General features: G+C 34.2%; 2 protein-coding genes across 3 annotated transcripts in view; one reads left to right on the top strand and one right to left on the bottom strand.

Annotated features, from left to right (window-relative positions):
* Window positions 1–560: 560 nt before the first annotated feature.
* LOC570021 (uncharacterized) lies at window positions 561–10,257 on the bottom strand. 2 transcript variants are annotated; one of them, XM_087310127.1, is made up of 8 exons: window positions 10,044–10,218; window positions 8,884–8,928; window positions 8,183–8,401; window positions 7,818–8,105; window positions 5,665–5,943; window positions 4,694–4,933; window positions 3,675–4,040; window positions 3,396–3,595 (listed from the first exon to the last, which is right to left on the bottom strand). In XM_087310127.1, the coding sequence occupies exons 1-8, from the start codon at window positions 10,066–10,068 to the stop codon at window positions 3,516–3,518; spliced, it is 1,542 nt and encodes a 513-aa protein (XP_087166253.1). In that variant the 5' UTR covers window positions 10,069–10,218; the 3' UTR covers window positions 3,396–3,515. The 2 variants fall into 2 exon arrangements, with proteins under 2 accessions (XP_087166252.1, XP_087166253.1); XM_087310126.1 differs by having other exon boundaries at window positions 561–4,040; window positions 10,044–10,257.
* Window positions 1,656–20,435, top strand: part of LOC101884567 (SH3 and multiple ankyrin repeat domains protein 1) — a 146,770-nt gene continuing 127,990 nt past the window's right edge. The window contains exons 1-6 of the mRNA XM_087309963.1: window positions 1,656–1,706; window positions 5,285–5,343; window positions 5,692–5,795; window positions 5,871–5,968; window positions 7,870–8,265; window positions 8,347–8,421. The gene's annotated coding sequence lies outside the window, so the exon portion shown is untranslated. The remainder of the gene's footprint in view (window positions 1,707–5,284; window positions 5,344–5,691; window positions 5,796–5,870; window positions 5,969–7,869; window positions 8,266–8,346; window positions 8,422–20,435) is intronic.

Below are 20,435 nucleotides of genomic sequence, written 5' to 3'. Positions count from 1 at the left end.
GAAAAAGATGAAAGATTTGCTATTGTTTACTCACCATCATATCATCTTAAATGTTCTTTTGTTTTTGAGGTGCTTTGGTAAATGCTATTTATCAGCCCCAAAAATAAATAAATAAATTGTATAAAATATTGACCTCTTAAATGTGTTAACTAATGAATTCTGTCATGATGCGGGTAACCATTAATGACAAGGGGACAGTTTAACAGTGATATAAGTTTGTAAACTTAAAACTTATGTGAGGAAAATAAAATTATTTTAAAGGTGTTAAAGATTAACGTATATATATATAAATATTTTTTTTGCTGTTATCCAGATTCAGTACACCAAGAAATTAGGATGTCTCACAATAATATTATTGATGTGTAAATTTACCCTTAAACTAGCTTTTCTGAATTACACAAAATTCTTTGCTGATCAGGAATGTGCAGTCACTGATTAAATACATGAGTAACCAGTGGGGTGTACAGCCAAATCAGTACTGCAGCGACATCTTGTGGTGAACAGAGAGATTTTGATCATACCTCAGCGCTTTCCTTTAATAAACAAACACTGAACTACAGTTGCATTGTAATAAACGTTTATTATTGCGTTTTGCATTCGACTACACAACTGTGAACAACAAACAACAATCGCAAAATACATTGCTCATCATACTGCGGATAAAATGCTTCATAAAAACAAGATACTTACAATAATATACATGACACAGAATTAAAACAGCATATATTGATGATTAGAAATAGTGCAAATAATGATGTAAATGCTAAGAACTGTTACGTTTCTAATATTAAACAAACCAGTATAATTAGTTCAACCCTTGGTTAATGAATATATTTAGCCAGTTTATGTGCTGTTTAGTGCCATACAAGCATAATCTGTACAATCAATAACATGATGCAAATATTCACAAATAACTGACTCTGTGTAATTGTGTGTGAATGTAACTTCTCAAAGGCTGAAGCTGTGTAAAAAATGTGTCTGGTGTTTGTTTATGCTTGATGCTATGTACATCAGATTTCAGTGTAATTCTGTCTCCTTATACGCAGAATGGATCTGAATACATGAAACTGAAAGAAAATGTGTCTGAATCGTGACCGTGTGTGTGTGTGTGGATATGCAAATGTTGTGTAGTTTGCTGTGTATTTATATTTATTTAAAATATAGACTTTTTTATTTTATAATATTTTTATTGTTTATATTCACTATATGCACTTAATTTATTTGTATTACCAGTAAAGTGTGTGATTTTTTTCTTGACTAACTTTGATGATTGAGTTAAGTTATGATAAAATAAAATAACACAATTACCTTAGGAAAGCAAAATATTCTATGATAAAATGTTTTTTATGTTTTCTTTCAGGAATGGATGTGGATTAAGTGGAATCGGATCTGAATGTGAGTTTATGATTGTCTCACACACTTTCTTGACAAAAAAACCCTGATATTTTATGCCACGATCAGCTCCTATTCAATTTATAAACACTCGACCTAATTTTCTCATCAACCATGCTGTCCTTTGTGTATTTTTCATCAGATTTAAGACAAACGAATACAAAATATTAGGCGAAATAATTAGTTTGTGCCTCTGAGCTTTCGTGAAGCTTCTCGTTAAAGTTTAACGTGATGACGTTTACTTTAAGCGGGAACTTTTTAACGGACGTTTGGCAGACGATGACCTGAAGCGGAGGTTGTACCGTCAGTAGCAGGTAAGAATAGCCTATATTTGTTTAAACTTTAATATATATAATCATTTTCTGTCTCATACTCGCCTAATTATTTTGCATGGGGACACATGCAAACTGGGGGGGGGACAAAGAACTGATGTACAGTGAACCATTACCGGCGTCATCTTTATGTTTGGGTTCTCCGGAGAGACCCGGTTGTTGGTGTTTTGTCCCTTAACAGATATTTTCTGTGAAATATGAGATTTTTTTTTACAGCACGTTAAAATTACATGCATGCCTAACCATTGCTACTGAAGTAGTTAGTGATTCTCACCAGCTAATTGTGCTGCAAGTTGACTAGCCGATAATTCGTAGTTAACATAAAGAACTAAATCTGCCCGAGAATATATATATATATAATTATGAATATAATGTAGAATTATCAATATTATAAAGACAACAATAAGGTTTTCTGTATACCACTAAAGAACTGAATCTATACAGTATGAACTATTATAAATAATTCATAAAGTATCAGTACTATAAGCAAGTAATTTATAATAATAAATATTTTTCACTAATAACTATTTGGTTATCACTGTGCAGCAATATATTGACTATTGTAATGTAAATGATTATAAGAGAAATTGCAACAATTTTAAAAATTAAAAATATTTATGGCTCAGTTGAGGTCTTTAAAATATGTATTGTCATTTAAATGTACAGATAAAGTGTTATGGAATTAATCATTTTGAAGTGTAATTTGGATTTTTTTAGACTAAAAAAAAATCACAAAATTGTAAGGTGCTTAAAAGATTTGCCTGCAGATTCTCACTTTAAAAAAAGTAAAAAAGAAATCTGCCAATTAAATACATTTGCTCAATTATATATGCAAAACATGTGCTCAACAATATGATCAATATACTTACATCACAGTTTCGACTTGTTTGCTACTTTTGACTGTTTTATTTGCTAATTTTTAAATGTAATTTATTAATTCTAATATTAGTAATCTATATGAAACCCACAACAATTAAAAAAGGCATGTAAATCAGTTTAATTGTCAGAAGTGGACACCTCACTTTGACTGTTGAAGCTTACAGACTTTATGAACACAATGGGGGGGATTGTTTTTGGAAAAATCTTTCATCTTGTTTAATATAGTTCCAAACATCTGGTACTACATAAGGACAAGCAAACGAGAATGAAAGAATAAAAAAATATATAAAAACTGAAGAAGTGATCGAATATTTCCCAGAGATGGGTTGCGAATAGAAGGGCATCCGCTGCGTAAAAATGTGCTGGATAAGTTGGCAGTTCGTTCCGCTGTGGTGACCCCGGATTATTAAAGGGACTAAGCCGACAAGAAAATTAATGAATGAATGATCGAATATTAACCTGCACTAGCTGTAAAGCTATGGAGAAGCAAGGATTTATAAAGATAATCTATATAATAATTTGCCTGTTTGTAAACATTAAATGGATAGTTCACCCAAAAATATACATTTACTCACCCTCAAGTGATTCTAAACCTTTATGAGTTTCTTGAATCTGTTGAACACAGAAGATATTATGAAGAAAGCTGAAAACCTGTAACCATTGACTTCCATATTAGGAAAAACAAGCTTTCCAGCTTTCTTGAAAATAGCTTTATTTGTGTTTGACAGAAGAAACTCAAACATGTTTGAAACAAGTAAAAGGTGAGTAAATGATGACAGAATTGTCTTTTTTTTTGTGATCTAGCCCTTTAATGTGGCCCTTTTTCTTCCTGGTTTCCTCATTCTGTCTCTTTGCTAGGCTCCTTTTTCTGTTTCTCAGCCTTCAGTTCTTCATATGGATTTTCCTCCTCTGTCAAGGCCTCTCCGGCTTTCTGAGAGAGATGTTCAAATGCTTTCCCTGCTTCTCCTTCTGGGTTTTTGGAGGCATCTGAACTCAGTGTCTGGTAAACCTCGGCTTTGACGCTCTCAAGACCCTGATACCCTCCTTCACCCTGACTTTGACCTTCAGAACTCAGTGTCTGGTAGACCTCGGCTTTGACGCTCTCGAGACCCTGATACCCACCTTCACCCTGACTTTGACCTTCTCCAGATCCCAGTGTGTGGTACACTGTCTCTTCCTTTGTCTTTTTCAGGGGCTCATATTCCCCCTCAGCCTTGTCCTTGCCCGTGCTCTCACCCAGAGTGTGATAAACCGCAGTATCTTTAAGATGGAGTTGCTCATAGTCTCCACCTGTTGTTTTGTCTTTATTGGCCTCTTGAATGTTGCTTTCCCTCTTTTTTCTCTGCTTCTTCGCAACCAGCGCCACGATCAACAACCCAATGACCAACAGAAGTAACCCGAGGATGATGGGCAACACATTTCCTGACCCAGATTGTGCTGTGAAAATGAAAGACAGAATGAATTTTCATGGTAAAAGTTAAAATGAGACGTTTTGTGGTTGTACAGGCCTGTACTGAGAATCGAAATGGTCTTTTTTTTTGCATTGCTTGCACAATTAACATCAATTAGCACTGTAGACAGAAGTGTATATATATATATATATATATATATATATATATATATATATATATATATATATATATATATATATATATATATATTTCTGTGGAAAGCATATGGGTGGCAGACATGTTGAGAACACCACAGAAAATAAAGTAACAAACATACATTATGTTAAAGCAATAGTTCACACAAAAATCTAAATTTCCTCAGTTTACTCATCCTCAAGTGACTCATAAAGGCTTTAGAACATTTTTGAGTGAACTATCCTTTTAATAACAGGAATATATTCGTTAAACTAATATTTTTGTATGACATTATTTAAAACAAACAATAAATTAGTTTTGGTTTGTTACCAGGGCAGTACTATTGCATTTTTAGAGCTGAAATAAAAAAAAAAAATCTAGATAGACTTTAAAAACTAAAAGTGCTAGAAACACACTAAAAATTAAGAAAATAAAAATTATAAAAACAGTGAAATAAAATTACATAGCGTATGAAGTATGGACCATTTGCATATGTATTATTACCTTTGTGTCTGTAATGTTGGCTGAAACGGGAGAAACCTTTTCCACAGTTCATCCTGCAGGAGTAATTTCCTGCTTCCTTAAGATAAATAGTAGGATTGTCTTCAGGCAGTCTTGTGCGGTTGTACTTGTCATTAAATGGTGTGTAATACCAGTAGCAGGACGTGCAGTTATCGGGACATTTAGGACATGAACACTCTAGGTAGTGCCCAGATACTGTAATACTTGCAGCAGGAGGTCCATCTGCACCAGACACAAAAACAACACCCAAACACTCTCAGATTTATTATGCAAACTGAATGAGCATTTCAGAAATTGATTATTTTCATTGCAGTTAAAATCATGTTTTTGTGAAAGTTTATAGTTTCTGTTGAGCAATTTCTTTATATAGGATACATTTATATAGGATATATAGGTTTTATTTGATTGGAATAAAAGAGCAGTTTTTGCATATTTTATAAGTTACATCAATTCTGAAGCTCAGTATCCTCCCAGCTATTGGTGTTAATCAGGCAACTGGTGGAAAATTCCACAATTATCTGAAAAGTTATTTATCTCTCAGCTTAACTTTTCCTGTTTTTCTGACTTTGCAAGCTGTGAGCTGTTTAAGAGAAAGTGAGCAGTGTGAGAGACTAGCATCAGGTACACTTCAGGTAATCTTTCTTCGTGCTTCAGTCATTGCTGTTCTTCAATTTTGCCTTTTGTGTTTTTCTCCAAATAAAGGGAATTTGTCATTTGATTGTTGTTAAACAATGTTCAGCAAGTTGCATATAGCCACTATTAAAATTCCTTAAAATTTTGTTTTGATAATGTGAAAATAAATGTATTATATATTTATATTTATTTTAATATTTAATAAATCATATATCTATCTGATTTTGATCTCTGCTGTATGAATGTAAATGCAATGCTATATTAAGTGTACAGTATAGTGTTAGGTGTTGTGTTTGTGTTGTTTTGTAATTTTTTTTTACCTATAACTTTGATCTCCTGGGCATCAGAATCTCCCTCCTTCTCTGCAGCGGTTGCACTGATGTGGCTGTACCTGTAGGTGGCGTGGCAGTGGTATGTGCCGGAAGCTTCTGGTGTGGCAGTGATATTATATGTATCTGCAGTGATGTCTGGGATTTCTATTTGATTCTTATAGAAAGTTGCCTTTTCCACTTTCTCTGCACCCCAGGCCACACACCTGAGAGCCACAGAATCACCCAGCAGCGCTGGAGCAGCTGGAGGCTCCAACATCACCAGTTTATCTAAGAAACACAAACAAATACACAGGTCAGACTGCACATCCATCATATACGGCACCAGTGCACCACACCAATGCCTCACATCCAAACAATTTAAGATGTATTTTAATTGCACATCGACTAGCTTTAAAAACACTTACAGAATACTTTAAGGTCACCTGCTTATTAACCTAATATCTAATCAGACAATCGACCAAAAGTAACTTATTACATTTGTGCATGTTGGTAAATAAGGACATTCAGGGTGTGACCCTGGACCACAAAATGCACAGGTTATGTTGCATCAGTATATTTTCAGCTATAGTCAAAATGTCATATGGGTGGGGTGGCTTAGTTGTGCTCTGGTTTCTCTCACAGTCCAAACACATGCAGTATAGGGGAATTGAATAAAACCGAAGTGGATGAGTGGGTATGAGTGTTTCCCAGTGCTGGGTTGCAGCTGGTAGGGCATTCTCTGTGTACAACATATGCTGGAATAGTTGGTTATTCATTTTGCTGTGGTGACCCCTGAAATGGAGACTATGAATGAATTTTATACGGGTCAAACTAATGGTTATTTTTATGTCATCATTAGAATATTATATGAAGATCAGGTTCCATCAAGAGGTTTTGTGAATAGTTTTCACTGTAATTTGATTATTATTATGTAATGCTAACAGCTTCATTTGGACAGCTTTAAATAGGCATGCACCGATACCAGCATCGGGTCGATACTTGGTTAAAATACTCGTACTCGTATCAGACATGAAAGGCCGATACCACGCACCGATACCACTCAACAGTAATTCACTACATGGATGCGATTTGTTGTCCTACCTGAGATCAATGTCTTAATGTATTAATTAGCCTAATGTATTATATATTAATAGCTTAGTCCTTATAAACAGTCCATTTATAAAATACATTATTAACGAATCTATTGGCTACTAAAGAATAAACCGAATACGCAGATCATTGCATAATGATCACAGCTAAACAAGCTAGTACTCATTTTATTTATAAACTATGAAAAAAAAAAATTAAGTAATGAAAAATTATGTAAAAATTTAAAGACTACAGGCTAAATAAAAGCTTCTTGTCAGAGCTGAATATCACTGCTGTCACCGCATGCGTGTCAGTTTACAGCTTATGTAAAGATCAAACAGCCTATACAGATCACACAATCTCAATAAACATTTCCTGTAAATGTATAAATATTTCGATAAGTATTGTTAATGGAATATTTATAATGATATGATCTTGCTTTCAGCATTATCTTGCATCCAGCATTATCATGCATGTTTTACGCAGCAGATGTCCTTCCAGCTGCAACCCATTACTGGGAAACATTTTTACTGTGGGGCGATCATGCTACCCAATGCGCCACCGTGACGCCCATTCAGCAGATATGGCTATTAGTTTTTATGTTCCTGTTTGTCATAGTAGCCTTTGAGTTGCATTAATTAAGTCACCACAGTTTGAGCTTAACATTTTATAGACACCCTGTCAAGTTAAAAGATCTTCAATTTTCACACACAACACAGCTCATCACTGTCAGTATCAAAAGCAGTGGACCAAATCACCTTTCTGGCAGGTGTGCTGAAGCAAGTTGGAGCTAAACTATGCAGATCTCCGGCCCTCCAGGACCGAGTTTGGACACCCCAATATAAACCTCTTTTAGAGATTTCTTCTTCTGTGGATCACAATCAAAGATTTTGACAGAAAAGTCCAATTTTAATAAAGTTACTAATGTTTAGTGTTGTTTTTGGGCCTTATTAACCTTTTTTAGTCTTCGCACAGAGGGAAGTGTTACAAGGTTAAAATGATATGAATGACGCTATCCTTATATCTATTCACAGGATATTTTAAATACAAAAGCAAGTGGCTGAATGAGTCACCTGTCATCTTCAGTGTCACAGCATTGCTTCGATGTGTTTTGTTTTTATTCAGGCACCAGAAAGTGGCTCTTTCTGCTTCTTTGAGTTCTGCAAAGATAACAGCCCTCTTCAACTTCTTATTAACATCAATTCTATTAAATTTGACTCCACTCTCGCCACGCAACGCAAAACACTTCCAGTTGTGGAGTTCTTCAGCATCGTCCACCTGCAGCACCAGGTTTCTTCCTTCTCCTTTAGTTATCACAGCACCTCCTACAGATGGGGAGAGCTGAGCAAGAGCCTCCAGCACTGAGAGACACAGAGATCATGAGTAACAGCAGGAGGAACAGACCATTGTGGATTTACATTTAGGATGGTGTTCATACCCAGTACAGTGAGGGGGACCGGAACACTCTTCTCTCCGTTCTGCTCACATTCATATTGCCCATTGTTGTGTGGTGTCACTGTGGTAAGAAGCATTACATGATTCTGATGGGGTTGTTCTATTCCGTTAATAATCCATTTTGTTGGGTTGCTTCCTCCTTTACAGATGAAAGTGACGTCGTCTCCAACATACACCTGTGGGAATCTCGGCAGGCGAGACACTAAGAGGAAAAACACACATGTGAGAGAAACATCTCTAACAGCAGGTTGTCTATTTGAGTTCTATTGTGAAACATGAGTGATTGATTCATTTACAATAATTGAAAGCTACAGTCCACTGGCCACTCCACCACAGCTGTCTTCTAAATATAATATAATAATCTAAAAGTTCCAAAGAGTTATGAAACATTATTTGTGGGAACCCGAATTGAGAACTACTGGTCTAGGGACATCAGAGGCAGAGACACCAGGATGAGGCTCTTTATGAATGAGGTACTTCATACACACTGACATTTTCTACAGACGGTCTGCAGATCTGTGCTGGGTTTTGCCCTTGATGTGCGTATAATAGTTTAGTTTTGACAATAAATGTTTTGAACTGATCATCTTCAGAAACTGATCTTCACCGCATGCCCTGTGTTGATGGCCATATGCGCATTCTGAAGCATGTGAATAGAGCTTAATGAAGTGTGGGTTTATTTACCTTCTGGTTTCTCTCCATTGTCTTCCTTTATGAGCACCAAAAACACTGAAACAAAAAAGATAAGTCAGTTTATTTTCTGGACAAAGACATTTTCATTTTAAAAAGCTGCATTATCATTGAACTGAGACGGCTGCCACACCCAGGCAGTTCTGGGAGAATAATCACATTAGGCTGTGTATGCATTTACTTATTTAATAACACATAATGATTTATTTAAAACTAAAGAACTAGAAGAACACATCAAAATCAGTTTAATTATATGCTGAATTATAATTCTTTTTTTAAAATTATAATTAAATTTAAAAAGTAAAAATAGTTTTTATTGGTATTCCATGTTTTTTTTTTACTTCTCAAATATTTAATTTCTTAACAATTATAATTTCATTAATTTAATATTAATTTAGTTATATAATATAATTACAATTATATTTCTTAACAGATTCTATCTATTCAGATTATATCAATATCAGATTTCTGCTAATACTGTGCTTCATAAATTTAATAATAATAATAATGGGTAACCAAAATGTGGTAACACTTTACTAACATGAAAAAACAGTGAACAATACATTTATTACGGTATTTGTTCATGGTAGTTAACATTAGTTAATTAAAATGCACACAGTGCATTAACTAATGATAACAAGCATGAATTTGGATTGGTAAATTTTGAACAATGATTAATAAATGCTTTACAAGTACTGTTCATAATTAGTTCATGTTAGTAAATAGGTTAACTAATAAAATGTTATTGTAAAGTGCGATCAAAAAGTTTATATAAATCTAACTGAACAAATGAACCCAATGTCATGCTTATCCAACCCAACATTCTGTAGCGTGCACAACAGCAATTTAAAAGTAGTGTGTATATTTTTCAAAGTACCTTTTGTAATAAAAAAAATAATAATAATATATATATATATATATATATATATATATATATATATATATATATATATATATGTATAATATAAATCTGTGAAACAAAATTATGACACTAATCAGATATCTTAACACACACCAATTTATTAACCACATAAACTTCTGTTTTTGCAAATGGGTTGGGTAAACTCCAAAACTGTAAACAACTAAAATAAATGTAAACATATTTCATCACACAGAATCAGAGCGCCAGATGATACTAAACCCTTGTGTTTTACCTGACAGTGTCAGCAAAGACTTCATCTCTGTCGGTGGAATTGACTCGCGTTGTCCGCCTGTCAGAAAGAGAAAAATGACTGATGGAAAGAAAGATGAGTCAGATGTAGAAGTTTGGGGAAGTGGAGATAGAGGGTTTATCAGTGGTACTGCATTCAGCCTGCATGTTTGAGTATGTTTCTCATTGTGTATGTTTAGATTGATCTTGTTTATTCTGACAGGGACGTTTTTTTTTCTCTTATGGCACTTTGAGCAGCATCTGCCGCACCCCTTTGGTCACACTGAGTCAGCAGGCTGCGTTTAACAGCTCATTTCAGCTGTATATTTGTGTTTCTGCATTTGTCTTTAGTTGTTATTAAGTTTTTTTATATACACAATGTGTGAATTCGCAGATGGTTAGTGTTTGAGCGTGAAAAAAGAATGACAGATTTAATGTATTAATTATATATATATATATATATATATATATATATATATATATATATATATATATATATATATATATATATATATATATATAATATACAGTGTATATAATAAGAAATGATTTAACTATGAAGTTTATCAGCACTAAAACCGGCATGGGGTAAATTTTACCCATTGCTGATTTTCAAATGTACATAACAGACCTTCAATAAAACATTTAAGCCTTTCAGACATTAACTTTTACTAAAATTCTCTCATTTACAATTCAGTAATGTTAAAAATGGTGGAAACTATATACTGTTGAAGTCAGAATTATTAGCCCTCCTTAGATTTTTTTTTTCTTTTTTAAATATTTCCCAAATTATGTTTAACAAGGACATTTTCACAGTATGTCTGATAATATTTTTTCTTCTGGAGAAAGTATGATTTGTTTCATTTTGTCTAGAATAAAAGCTGTTTTTAATTTTTTGAAACCATTTTAAGTACAAAATTATTAGACAAAATTAATATTTTGCAATCGTTATACAATAACTTGCCTAATTACCCTAACCTGTCTAGTTATAGTCTATGTATAGAAGTGTCTTAAAAATATCTAGTCAAATATTATTTACTGTCTTCATAGTAAAGATAAAATAAATGCATTATTAGAAATGAGTTTTTAAAACTATTATGATTAGAAATGTGTTTAAAAAAATCTTCTCTCTAAAAATAAACAAGCAGTCGAATAATTCAGGTGGGCTAATAATTCTGATTTCAAATGTATACATATATATAGCCAATATATATAGCCTACCATTCTGAAAGTGATAAATGGCCTGCATAAAAAAAATTCTCGAACTAAAGCAACAGGACAAAAATATGTCTAGATGATGACTAGACATATAAAATTCTAAAAAGAATTTGTCTTTGGGTAAAACTCGTTAAATATGTTAAATACTGTTTTAAACAAATTAAAATAGATTTATTGATTTAAATTGATTAAAATATATATTATTTAGCATTTAATGCACTGTTTTTGTTAAAACATTTTCATGTTAAATGCAAGTAAGTCGTAAAGAAAATTAATTGTAAAGAAGTACAATTATTCCAGAATAATCTTAATTTATATTTTTTTAAAATAGCATGTATATTATCAGGAATGCTGTTAAAACAAAATGCTACAATATTTTAAAAATATATCATTTTAATTCAGAGTGTAGTGTATATCTTCTCAAATAGCACGAAAATGTAAGTTTTGATCAAGAAAGGTCAAATCTGTTATTCTAGAAGATTTCATAAAATATAGTTAACCTGAAATGACCTTCTGCTCAGCCTGATGCTCTGTTTACTTTGCAGTGTTACCAGAGAACTTTCTCTTTCCTGCTGTAGTCTCAGTCTCGATTAACAAAACTGCATGTTATTTTAGTGCAAAGTGTGGAAGCTCAGCGTTTTGTGCAGTTCCTTAATGTGCAGTATTGGATAAAAGCAGATAGTTGTTGTAAAATGGGTCATTCAGATGCATGTGGACCGTTTATAAAGATGTTTTAGTTGTTGAGTTGATTTTTTTGTAGTTCCTCATTCTTTGCTCTTTTTAAGCAAGAGGAGCTTGCTTTGCCATGTGTGTGCTTGTTTTGTGTGTCTGCGTGTCTTGTGTATACATGCCCATGTGTGTGTTACTTTCCTGTGCAGTTCCCAGAATACTCATTGATGGTGTTATTTATGAACAGAGGCATGCTTAGTCAGCAGTTTCATAGATCTTTATTTTAGACTGAATAGAGTTTGTATTTAACAAATGTACTATAGTTATTTCCCCTATTATTCAATTCAATTCAAGTTTATTTGTGTAGCGCTTTTTACAATACTTATTGTTTCAAAGCAGCTTCACAAAAGGTGCACATTATTGCATTACAATCAAATTAAGTTAAAGTTACAATCCAATATAGCTTATTATATATAGACATAGTTAACCTGCAGTTTTATAGCTTATAGGTGATGTCTATGTGTAAGGCAAGGCAAGTTTATTTATATAGAACATTTCAAACACAGTGGCAATTCAAAGTGCTTGACATAAACAAAAATAATAAAAGACAGGTTTAAGGACATAAAAACAAACAATAAAAATTATTTAAAACAGATTAAAACGAGTTAATACAGGCTATAAAAGAATAAAAAAGAAAAACAATAGTATGATCTGTCGGACGTAGCACAGTGCTCATTCAGTAAAGGCACAGCTAAACAGATGTGTTTTCAGACTCAATTTGAATGTGCCTAATGTTGGAGCACATCTGATCATTTCTGGAAGTGTACATGCTAGGGGTGTCACGATTTAGATTTTTAATCGAAATCGATCGAAATTTATGCTCAATTTCGATTATCGAATCAAAAAATAGAATCGTCGATGCTGCCACGCCCCCATGTCACGTCAGCTTGGCTAGCCAAGCGGGAAAATAACAGGCTTGTTGAAGTGCTTGTTAAACTGCAGAAGCAGGAGACCTGTCGACAGAACTTAAACCCTCTCCTCTTTCACTGAAGTCGCCGGTGTGTAAGCATTTTGAATTTCCAGTGAGTTATGTTGACAACGTTCGTGTTGTCGACAAAAAACACAGTTTTGCAAGCTCTGCTATGTACGTATTACGTACGGTTCGTCTGATAGACAACATCGGCATCGCGATCTTCCGCCCGCCCCCGTTGCAAATCTGCTCGCGAAAAGTACACACTCAGGCCCTGTTTACACCAGTCTTTGTTTTTAAATGACATTTTAGAACGACAACGATTTGACATCCACAGTGGCGTGTAGCATTTCTGAGCAGCCCTCAGAGCAGCCCTTTTTTAGGGGTAAAACAAAGACCATGCAGGTCAGGTAGTTTAAACGGTAGGCTACAAATAATTAATTGGTCATTAATTAATTAATTATTCATAATCGAAAATCTAATCGTGCCTTTAGAATCGAAAATGTAATCGAATCGAGGATTTGGAGGATCGTGACACCCTTAGTACATGCTTAATGAAGTGTATTAAGTGTGTGTTGTCCTCTAAGTCCTCGATTATATTGGTTATGTTATACAGTTATATTATACGGGTTGTTTTCCTAAATAATTGTAGCACTTATAATGTGCTGGTCTTTATATTTACATTTATGTTTTAATAGACAATTTTGTTTGTAATTGACTTGCAATGGAGGATCAAAAGCAATTTGTCAAATATTCATCTTTATCTGTTCACATAACATAGCATATTAATGCACATTCCTGAAATAAAGAACTAACAAACAACAACAACAACATCCTCTAATCATCTTGAGCTCTTAAACTAGTAAGTCTAACCAAACTAAACTAGCAAAATTAGCAAGGATGTCGACATAATATATAACAAGTAATTACAATTTCTCAGTTTTTTAAATAACTAAATAAGCCGTATTGTAAAATAAAAAGAAAATGTTGATTTATGTACTTTTTTGTGTTTTTTAAAAATATATTTTGTTCTTTTAAAAAATTATCTTACTTTAAAGAACTGAAAGTAATTGGAGAGTGAGTCTTATTTCAAAACTTTTTGCACCCCTCACATTTCTTTTTATAACTTATCAGCCCTGGACAAAGGCGTTATGAATGACTAATATCTAATGACCGAGAAATACAGTAAACACCAGACTGATGGTCAGTGTCTTTTGACATGTTGGGGATTTTGAGGTTGTTTGTGAAAGCAGAAGTCATTCCAATAGTTTCTTTTTTAGAAACTTGCTTTAGGTATAGAAAGAGAAACTAAAAAGTAAGGGGTTGGTTGGTTCTTACTGACCAGTAGGTTTACTTAACGCTCTTTCCTATATCAACAACACTGGTGTCAGAAGTATTCACATTCATTACTCTGGTAGAAGTATAGATACTAAAATTTAAAACATACACTCAGGAGATGTGTGGCTTTTGATCTATAACTTTTCTGTGTTGATCCAGGACTAATTTCACATATTTGTTTATGAAATAATAAAATGTTTAGTGCGGTGCAATTTTTTTACATTACTTAAGCATCCATAACATTTTTTTCAGTTAAAGCATTATAAACACTAGATAAAGGATAATAAAGCCCAGAGTGTCTTCTTTCCAATGATACACAAACTGTGAATGTAGACCAAATCATTCAGCAACTGTAGATGTTTTAGCTTTGGGAAGATAATTTTAGATAAAGTGCCTCTGACGGTGAGGGAGAGAAGGACATCAACATAGCCTCAGAAAACTTTTTAAAGAAATCTCATTTTGCATGCTATCGTTATCAAATTTAAAATATTAACTCGTGAAATACTTGGCTTTCAAGTCATATTCTTTTCTAGGACATTACATTAATGTTTTCCTGTGTTTGTATATGAAAAACAAATATTGAACACTTTTTTTTCCTCATGACTTCATAATGTACACTTTTTTATATTTTTTAACATACAACATCTCCTTTTACTACAGTAAAGCTCAAAGTGTCTTCTTTCCAATGATACATAATTTGTGTTTGTAGCTTACTGGAGTCAGGAACTGTTTCTATTTAAAGTTAGGTAGGTGTAAATCCCCAAAATTGAGTGCTGCCTAACAGGTTATGGAATAATGAAACCCTCGAGTACATTTTTTGAGATTTAACAGATTTGTGTGTGTTGAGCCTCAACTAATACAACTTTAGCATCTGTTAGCTTTAATTGTTTATAAACCTGTATAATTTTGAGCTTTTGTCAGCTAATTTCATCTTCCGGGTTTAAAATCGTTTTTGAGACGGGATCAAAATCGCTGATGTAGCGCTGTCTGCCTGTCCAGTCATGACCTGTTGGTTTTTAATTTTATATTTATAAACTGAGTTTTCTTATCCTACGAAAAGATCTGCTTTTTAATTATTCATGACAGCGCGTACTTTTCGAAAGCAGACCTGGCAAGCTGTGAGACTGCAGCCGCGCACGACAGGCAGTATTTAACCGTTCATGAAGGGTCGTATGGGTTTGTTTCCATGATCCACGGGGTTTGTTGCATGGCTTTTTTCCCTGCGATGCTGTCAGGGCTGATACAGCTGAGCTGTTTGTGTGCAGCAAGCATTTATATCGGGAGAACTGGAGAATTTGAGAATGGCGGACTTTGTGTATTATCAGTTGAGTTTGTTACCATTCAGACACATCCCCGTGATGCTGTGTTCAGCCATGATTAAAATATCCAGATTACCAGCAGGGCTAATAATGGGAATAGATGGGGAAAGAGACCTGCTGCACTGTATTACTGCATTCAGACCCGGGGATTCAGGAGGAGAGAAGCCCTCTTCATTAATAGTGTATGTATATATATATATATATATATATATATATATATTTATATATATATATATATATATATATATATATATATATATATATATATATATATATAAATAAACATGATTATCTTTCTAATAACATAATAACACAAGTGGATATGTGTATATATTATATGAAATTATTAATATCCTATTGTGTATGTAGCAGGACATTAAATTGTTTGCTGTTTATTTCTTTGCATTTTAACTTTGTAAACTATAAAATCATGCGTCTCCTCGTGGCTTGTGTCAGTTTTCTTTTCTTTTTTTTTGTCTTGAGCTGGTGAGCCAACTGACAGTTGTTCACCCCGCTCGTTTTCCTTTGCCGGCCACAACCACTCCTCTCTCTGGTCACAGCGCTCCGCCCCCATCATGCAGCATTTTTTGAAAGCATTCTGAGGTAGACTTGACAGTATAAAAGTAAATGCAATGGAAATAATGCCACAGGGACCTATATTCCACTAATATGAAATATAGTAAACGATTGTCATAGATTTTAACAATTTTTATAGACTGGAAAACTACAAATTGCATTGATAATTACCACTTGACCAATCTCTTGATATATATTACATTAGAAAAATTAAGTTCACATATAAAAATATGTCCTTCTATACCAACATCTGATTCCTTTTTTTCAGTATTTTAATGTATTTAAACCACCTTGAAATAAAATTCTGTCTTCCACACACGACCTTGCTCTCTAACATTATTAATATATATATTTTTTTACACTTTATTGTAATTTATCCTTAACTCCTTTCCAAATTTAAGACTCGTACACAATTTAGAGATTCACTCTTACTAACACCTCACACCTCACCTACAGCTTGTGCTTTTGTTTTGTACTTTGTTTTGGTTTTTTCATGTTTATTGTTAAACCTGTCTTGTGTACTTTCTTTGTTAAAAAGCAATTATTAAAACAAAAAAAGATGGTAAAGATACCCAAAATATATTTTTAAATAAGGTACCGAAGTATTTATACTTTGCTTGTCTCTTCTGATCAGGGAGCATAGTTAGGTGCAGTATGTGTGTTCTTGGCTTGTGAATTTGCATTATATCCTACAGATACAAAACATTGCTGAATAGAAACAAAGAGCTGAATAACAGACTTAGAGCAGTAAGAAACAGCTTAGCAACATGCTGGTTTTGTAAGAAACCTTAGAGATTTTCTTCTGATATGCAAAAATCTAGTTTATTAACAAGGTGACCAGACAAGAGCAGTCAGGCTTTGAGGATTACATGAATAAATGATGCATCTTTATGAGTAATGCTATTCCTATACAAGATGTTGCTGTTTTGGTTGCACATAAAAAGCAGGAAATGTTAATGACCTGATGAAACACTTACTGCAAACCAGTTTTGTAGTGGCTTCATCTCTGCTACATTTGTGTAGTAAATGAAATCTATCTGCCTGTCCATCCGTTTGTCCGTCCGTCCGTTCATTTATCTATCCACCCATTGATCCATGTCTGTTTTTACCCATCTGTCTATCTATCTATCTATCTATCTATCTATCTATCTATCTATCTATCTATCTATCTATCTATCTATCTATCTATCTATCTATCTATCTATCTATCTATCTATCTATCTATCTATCTATCTATTTATCTATCTATCTATCTATATCTATCTGTCTGTCTGTCTGTCTGTCTGTCTGTCTGTCTGTCTGTCTGTCTGTCTGTCTGTCTGTCTGTCTGTCTATCCATCCATCCATCTGTCTATCCGTCTGTCTGTCTGTCTGTCTGTCTATCTATCTGTCTGTCTGTCTATCCGTCCATCCATCCATCCATCCGTCTATCCGTCTATCTGTCTGTCTGTCTATCCATCCGTCCGTCCGTCCGTCCGTCCGTCCGTCCGTCTGTCTATCCGTCCATCCATCCATCCATCCATCCGTCCGTCCGTCTATCCGTCTATCTGTCTGTCTGTCTATCCATCCATCCATCTATCCGTCCGTCCGTCTGTCTGTCTGTCTGTCTGTCTGTCTGTCTATCTATCTATCTATCTATCTATCTGTTTGTCTGTCTGTCTGTCTGTCTGTCTGTCTGTCTATCCATCCATCCATCTATCCGTCTGTCTGTCTATCTGTCTATCCATCTACCCATCCATCCATCTATCCGTCTAACTGTCTGTCTGTCTGTCTGTCTATCCGTCTATCCGTCTATCCGTCCATCCATCTATCTATCTATCTATCTATCTATCTATCTATCTATCTATCTATCTATCTATCTATCTATCTATCTATCTATCTATCTATCTATCTATCTATCTATCTATCTATCTATCTGTATGTCTATCTGTCTGTCTGTCTGTCTGTCTGTCTGTCTGTCTATCCGTCTATCCGTCTATCCATCTATCCATCTATCTATCTATCTATCTATCTATCTATCTATCTATCTATCTATCTATCTATCTATCTATCTATCTATCTATCTATCTATCTATCTATCTATCTATCTATCTATCTATCTATCTATCTATCTATCTATCTATCTATCTGTCTGTCCCTCCATCCACTCTGTGATGAGACATATAAACTTGTAGAGAGACCGAAGTGTTTATCAATTTCATGGTGGCTCTAATTTAAGGATGTGGGGCTTTGATGTTGTAGTGAGGGGACGGGGTGGGATTTGGGTCTGTTTTGAAAGGTCAGAAAGCAGGACAGCGGTGGGGAGAGATGCGAAGCCTAACACTGGCCACAAACAGGCCACATTCAGTTCCGTTTTGAAGTGAGTGACTGAAGAAAGCCATGTATTAGTAATGAGGCAACAGGACTGTTGGTAAATGACTCCAGACCTACTTACAGATGGCCGAAAATAGAGAAGTACTGAGAAAACCCACACTGAGGACTCCCTACACACAGCTCAAAGCAGAACTCGCTACAACGCTACTGTCTATGTTCAATAAGACTATACTGTACGTGCAGACAGTCAGGCAGTCAGACAGACAGACAGACAGACAGACAGACAGACAGACAGACAGACAGATAGATAGATAGATAGATGTTGCTTTGGAATTGTAAGGTTTTATCTGCGCTCTAAATGATTTTGAGATATTGAGCTTCTTCTTTAAGTTTTTGCATTCCATATAGCAAACAATATGTGTGTAACAGTTCTCATTTATACATTAACATGACAGAGACCCTAAATCTACTTTAAATGCAAATTATTTAAAATTGCAAATTGGGATAAAAAAACAGGGCAAATGCAGATCGAAGCTTCTAATTCAAAAGTCATTTTCCTCTTGGAATTATAAGGTTCTATTTGGTAGATCATTAATTGAAGCATTACTTTTCAAGAAATTCAATAAAAAATAAATCGGAGTTGTAACAATAGGTTGAGGATTGACAAAGTAAAATTTTTGCTTTCTATAACATTAATTTATTGTTTTAGGATGAATTTTTTTCTTGTTCAAATTAAGCATGCAAGGCTGAGCAAAATATTTTTTTCCAGTGCAGATTTTAATTTTACGTAATTAATATGGTAATATTAATTGAATAATATGCTTTATATGAATGATTGAATTATATTTATTGAATCATATGCACCATGAATTAAATTTGAGTATTTGCCCTTCAAGGTTTAATATCAAATTTAAAGACTTTAAAAGAAAACAGACAATGAGGAAATGAGTTTATAAAACACTGAAATATGTTTAACTGACTATATATACACAAATAAAAAAATTCACATTTATATATGTTTCTTTTTCAACAATGTAAAATTGAACATTTCATCTCAATGTCAAAATAGCTTCTAAATCATCACATTCACACGTGACGTTTCATAGACTAATTTCGAGAGGAGCACATGATATGATTGTGCACCGCTGGCCACTCATCCGTAATCAGTAATAATCCAATCAGAATGATCCTAGCTTCAATATAAATTGATCTTTTACTCCTTATTGCACTATCTTCGTTTTGGAAGAATACCCCCTTCCACCCCATCTCCTCCTTTTTCTCCCCTTCTAAAGGGGGAGCGATCGAGACCTACCTGATCTCGGTTCTCCTGATATGCTTCTAGACCGGGCGGGAGCCCTAGGCTCAAATATCTCCGAGCTCAGGGTTCTCTCCCGGGACAGCATGCCAAACCTGCTATAAGTGCCAAGCATATCTAAGTGGGAACTCTTGAAACATCTTTCATGATCTTCACATATTTTCAGTTTCAGGTTTCTTCTCACTTTTGTGTGGTGCGGCATTATTTAGTTGAATCTGATTTTTAATTTCTTTTTAGTCTTTCCCACTGTCAATGGAGCAGTCTGGTGGAATGACAAGGAAAGCTGATTCTGATTGGTCCTTGTGAATGCATTTGAAATGCTAATTGGCTCACAGAAAAAACCTTACAGAGCCAAGCTAGAGTTTGACTTTGTAGATAAAACCTTTTTTGTTTTTTAAATAAAAGTCTTAAAATGTGAACAACTTTCACAAAAACATCACGTAAAGTTAATAAGTTGTCATTTAATAAGAATATGTGAATAACTCAATTTTGACAAAAATGTCAGATAGAGCCTCATAATTCTAAGGTGACAAGATAGATAGATAGATGGATGGATGGATGGATGGATGGATGGATGGACGGATGGACGGACGGACGGACGGACGGACGGACGGACGGACGGACGGACGGACGGACAGACAGACAGAAAGACAAACAGATAGATAGATAGATAGATAG

This window comes from Danio rerio, chromosome 24, assembly GCF_052040795.2.
Source record: "Danio rerio strain M-AB ecotype USA chromosome 24, GRCz13ab, whole genome shotgun sequence".
NCBI lineage: Eukaryota > Metazoa > Chordata > Actinopteri > Cypriniformes > Danionidae > Danio > Danio rerio.
Note: the sequence above shows the minus strand (reverse complement) of the source record. Positions and strands in the feature narration are given on the sequence as shown.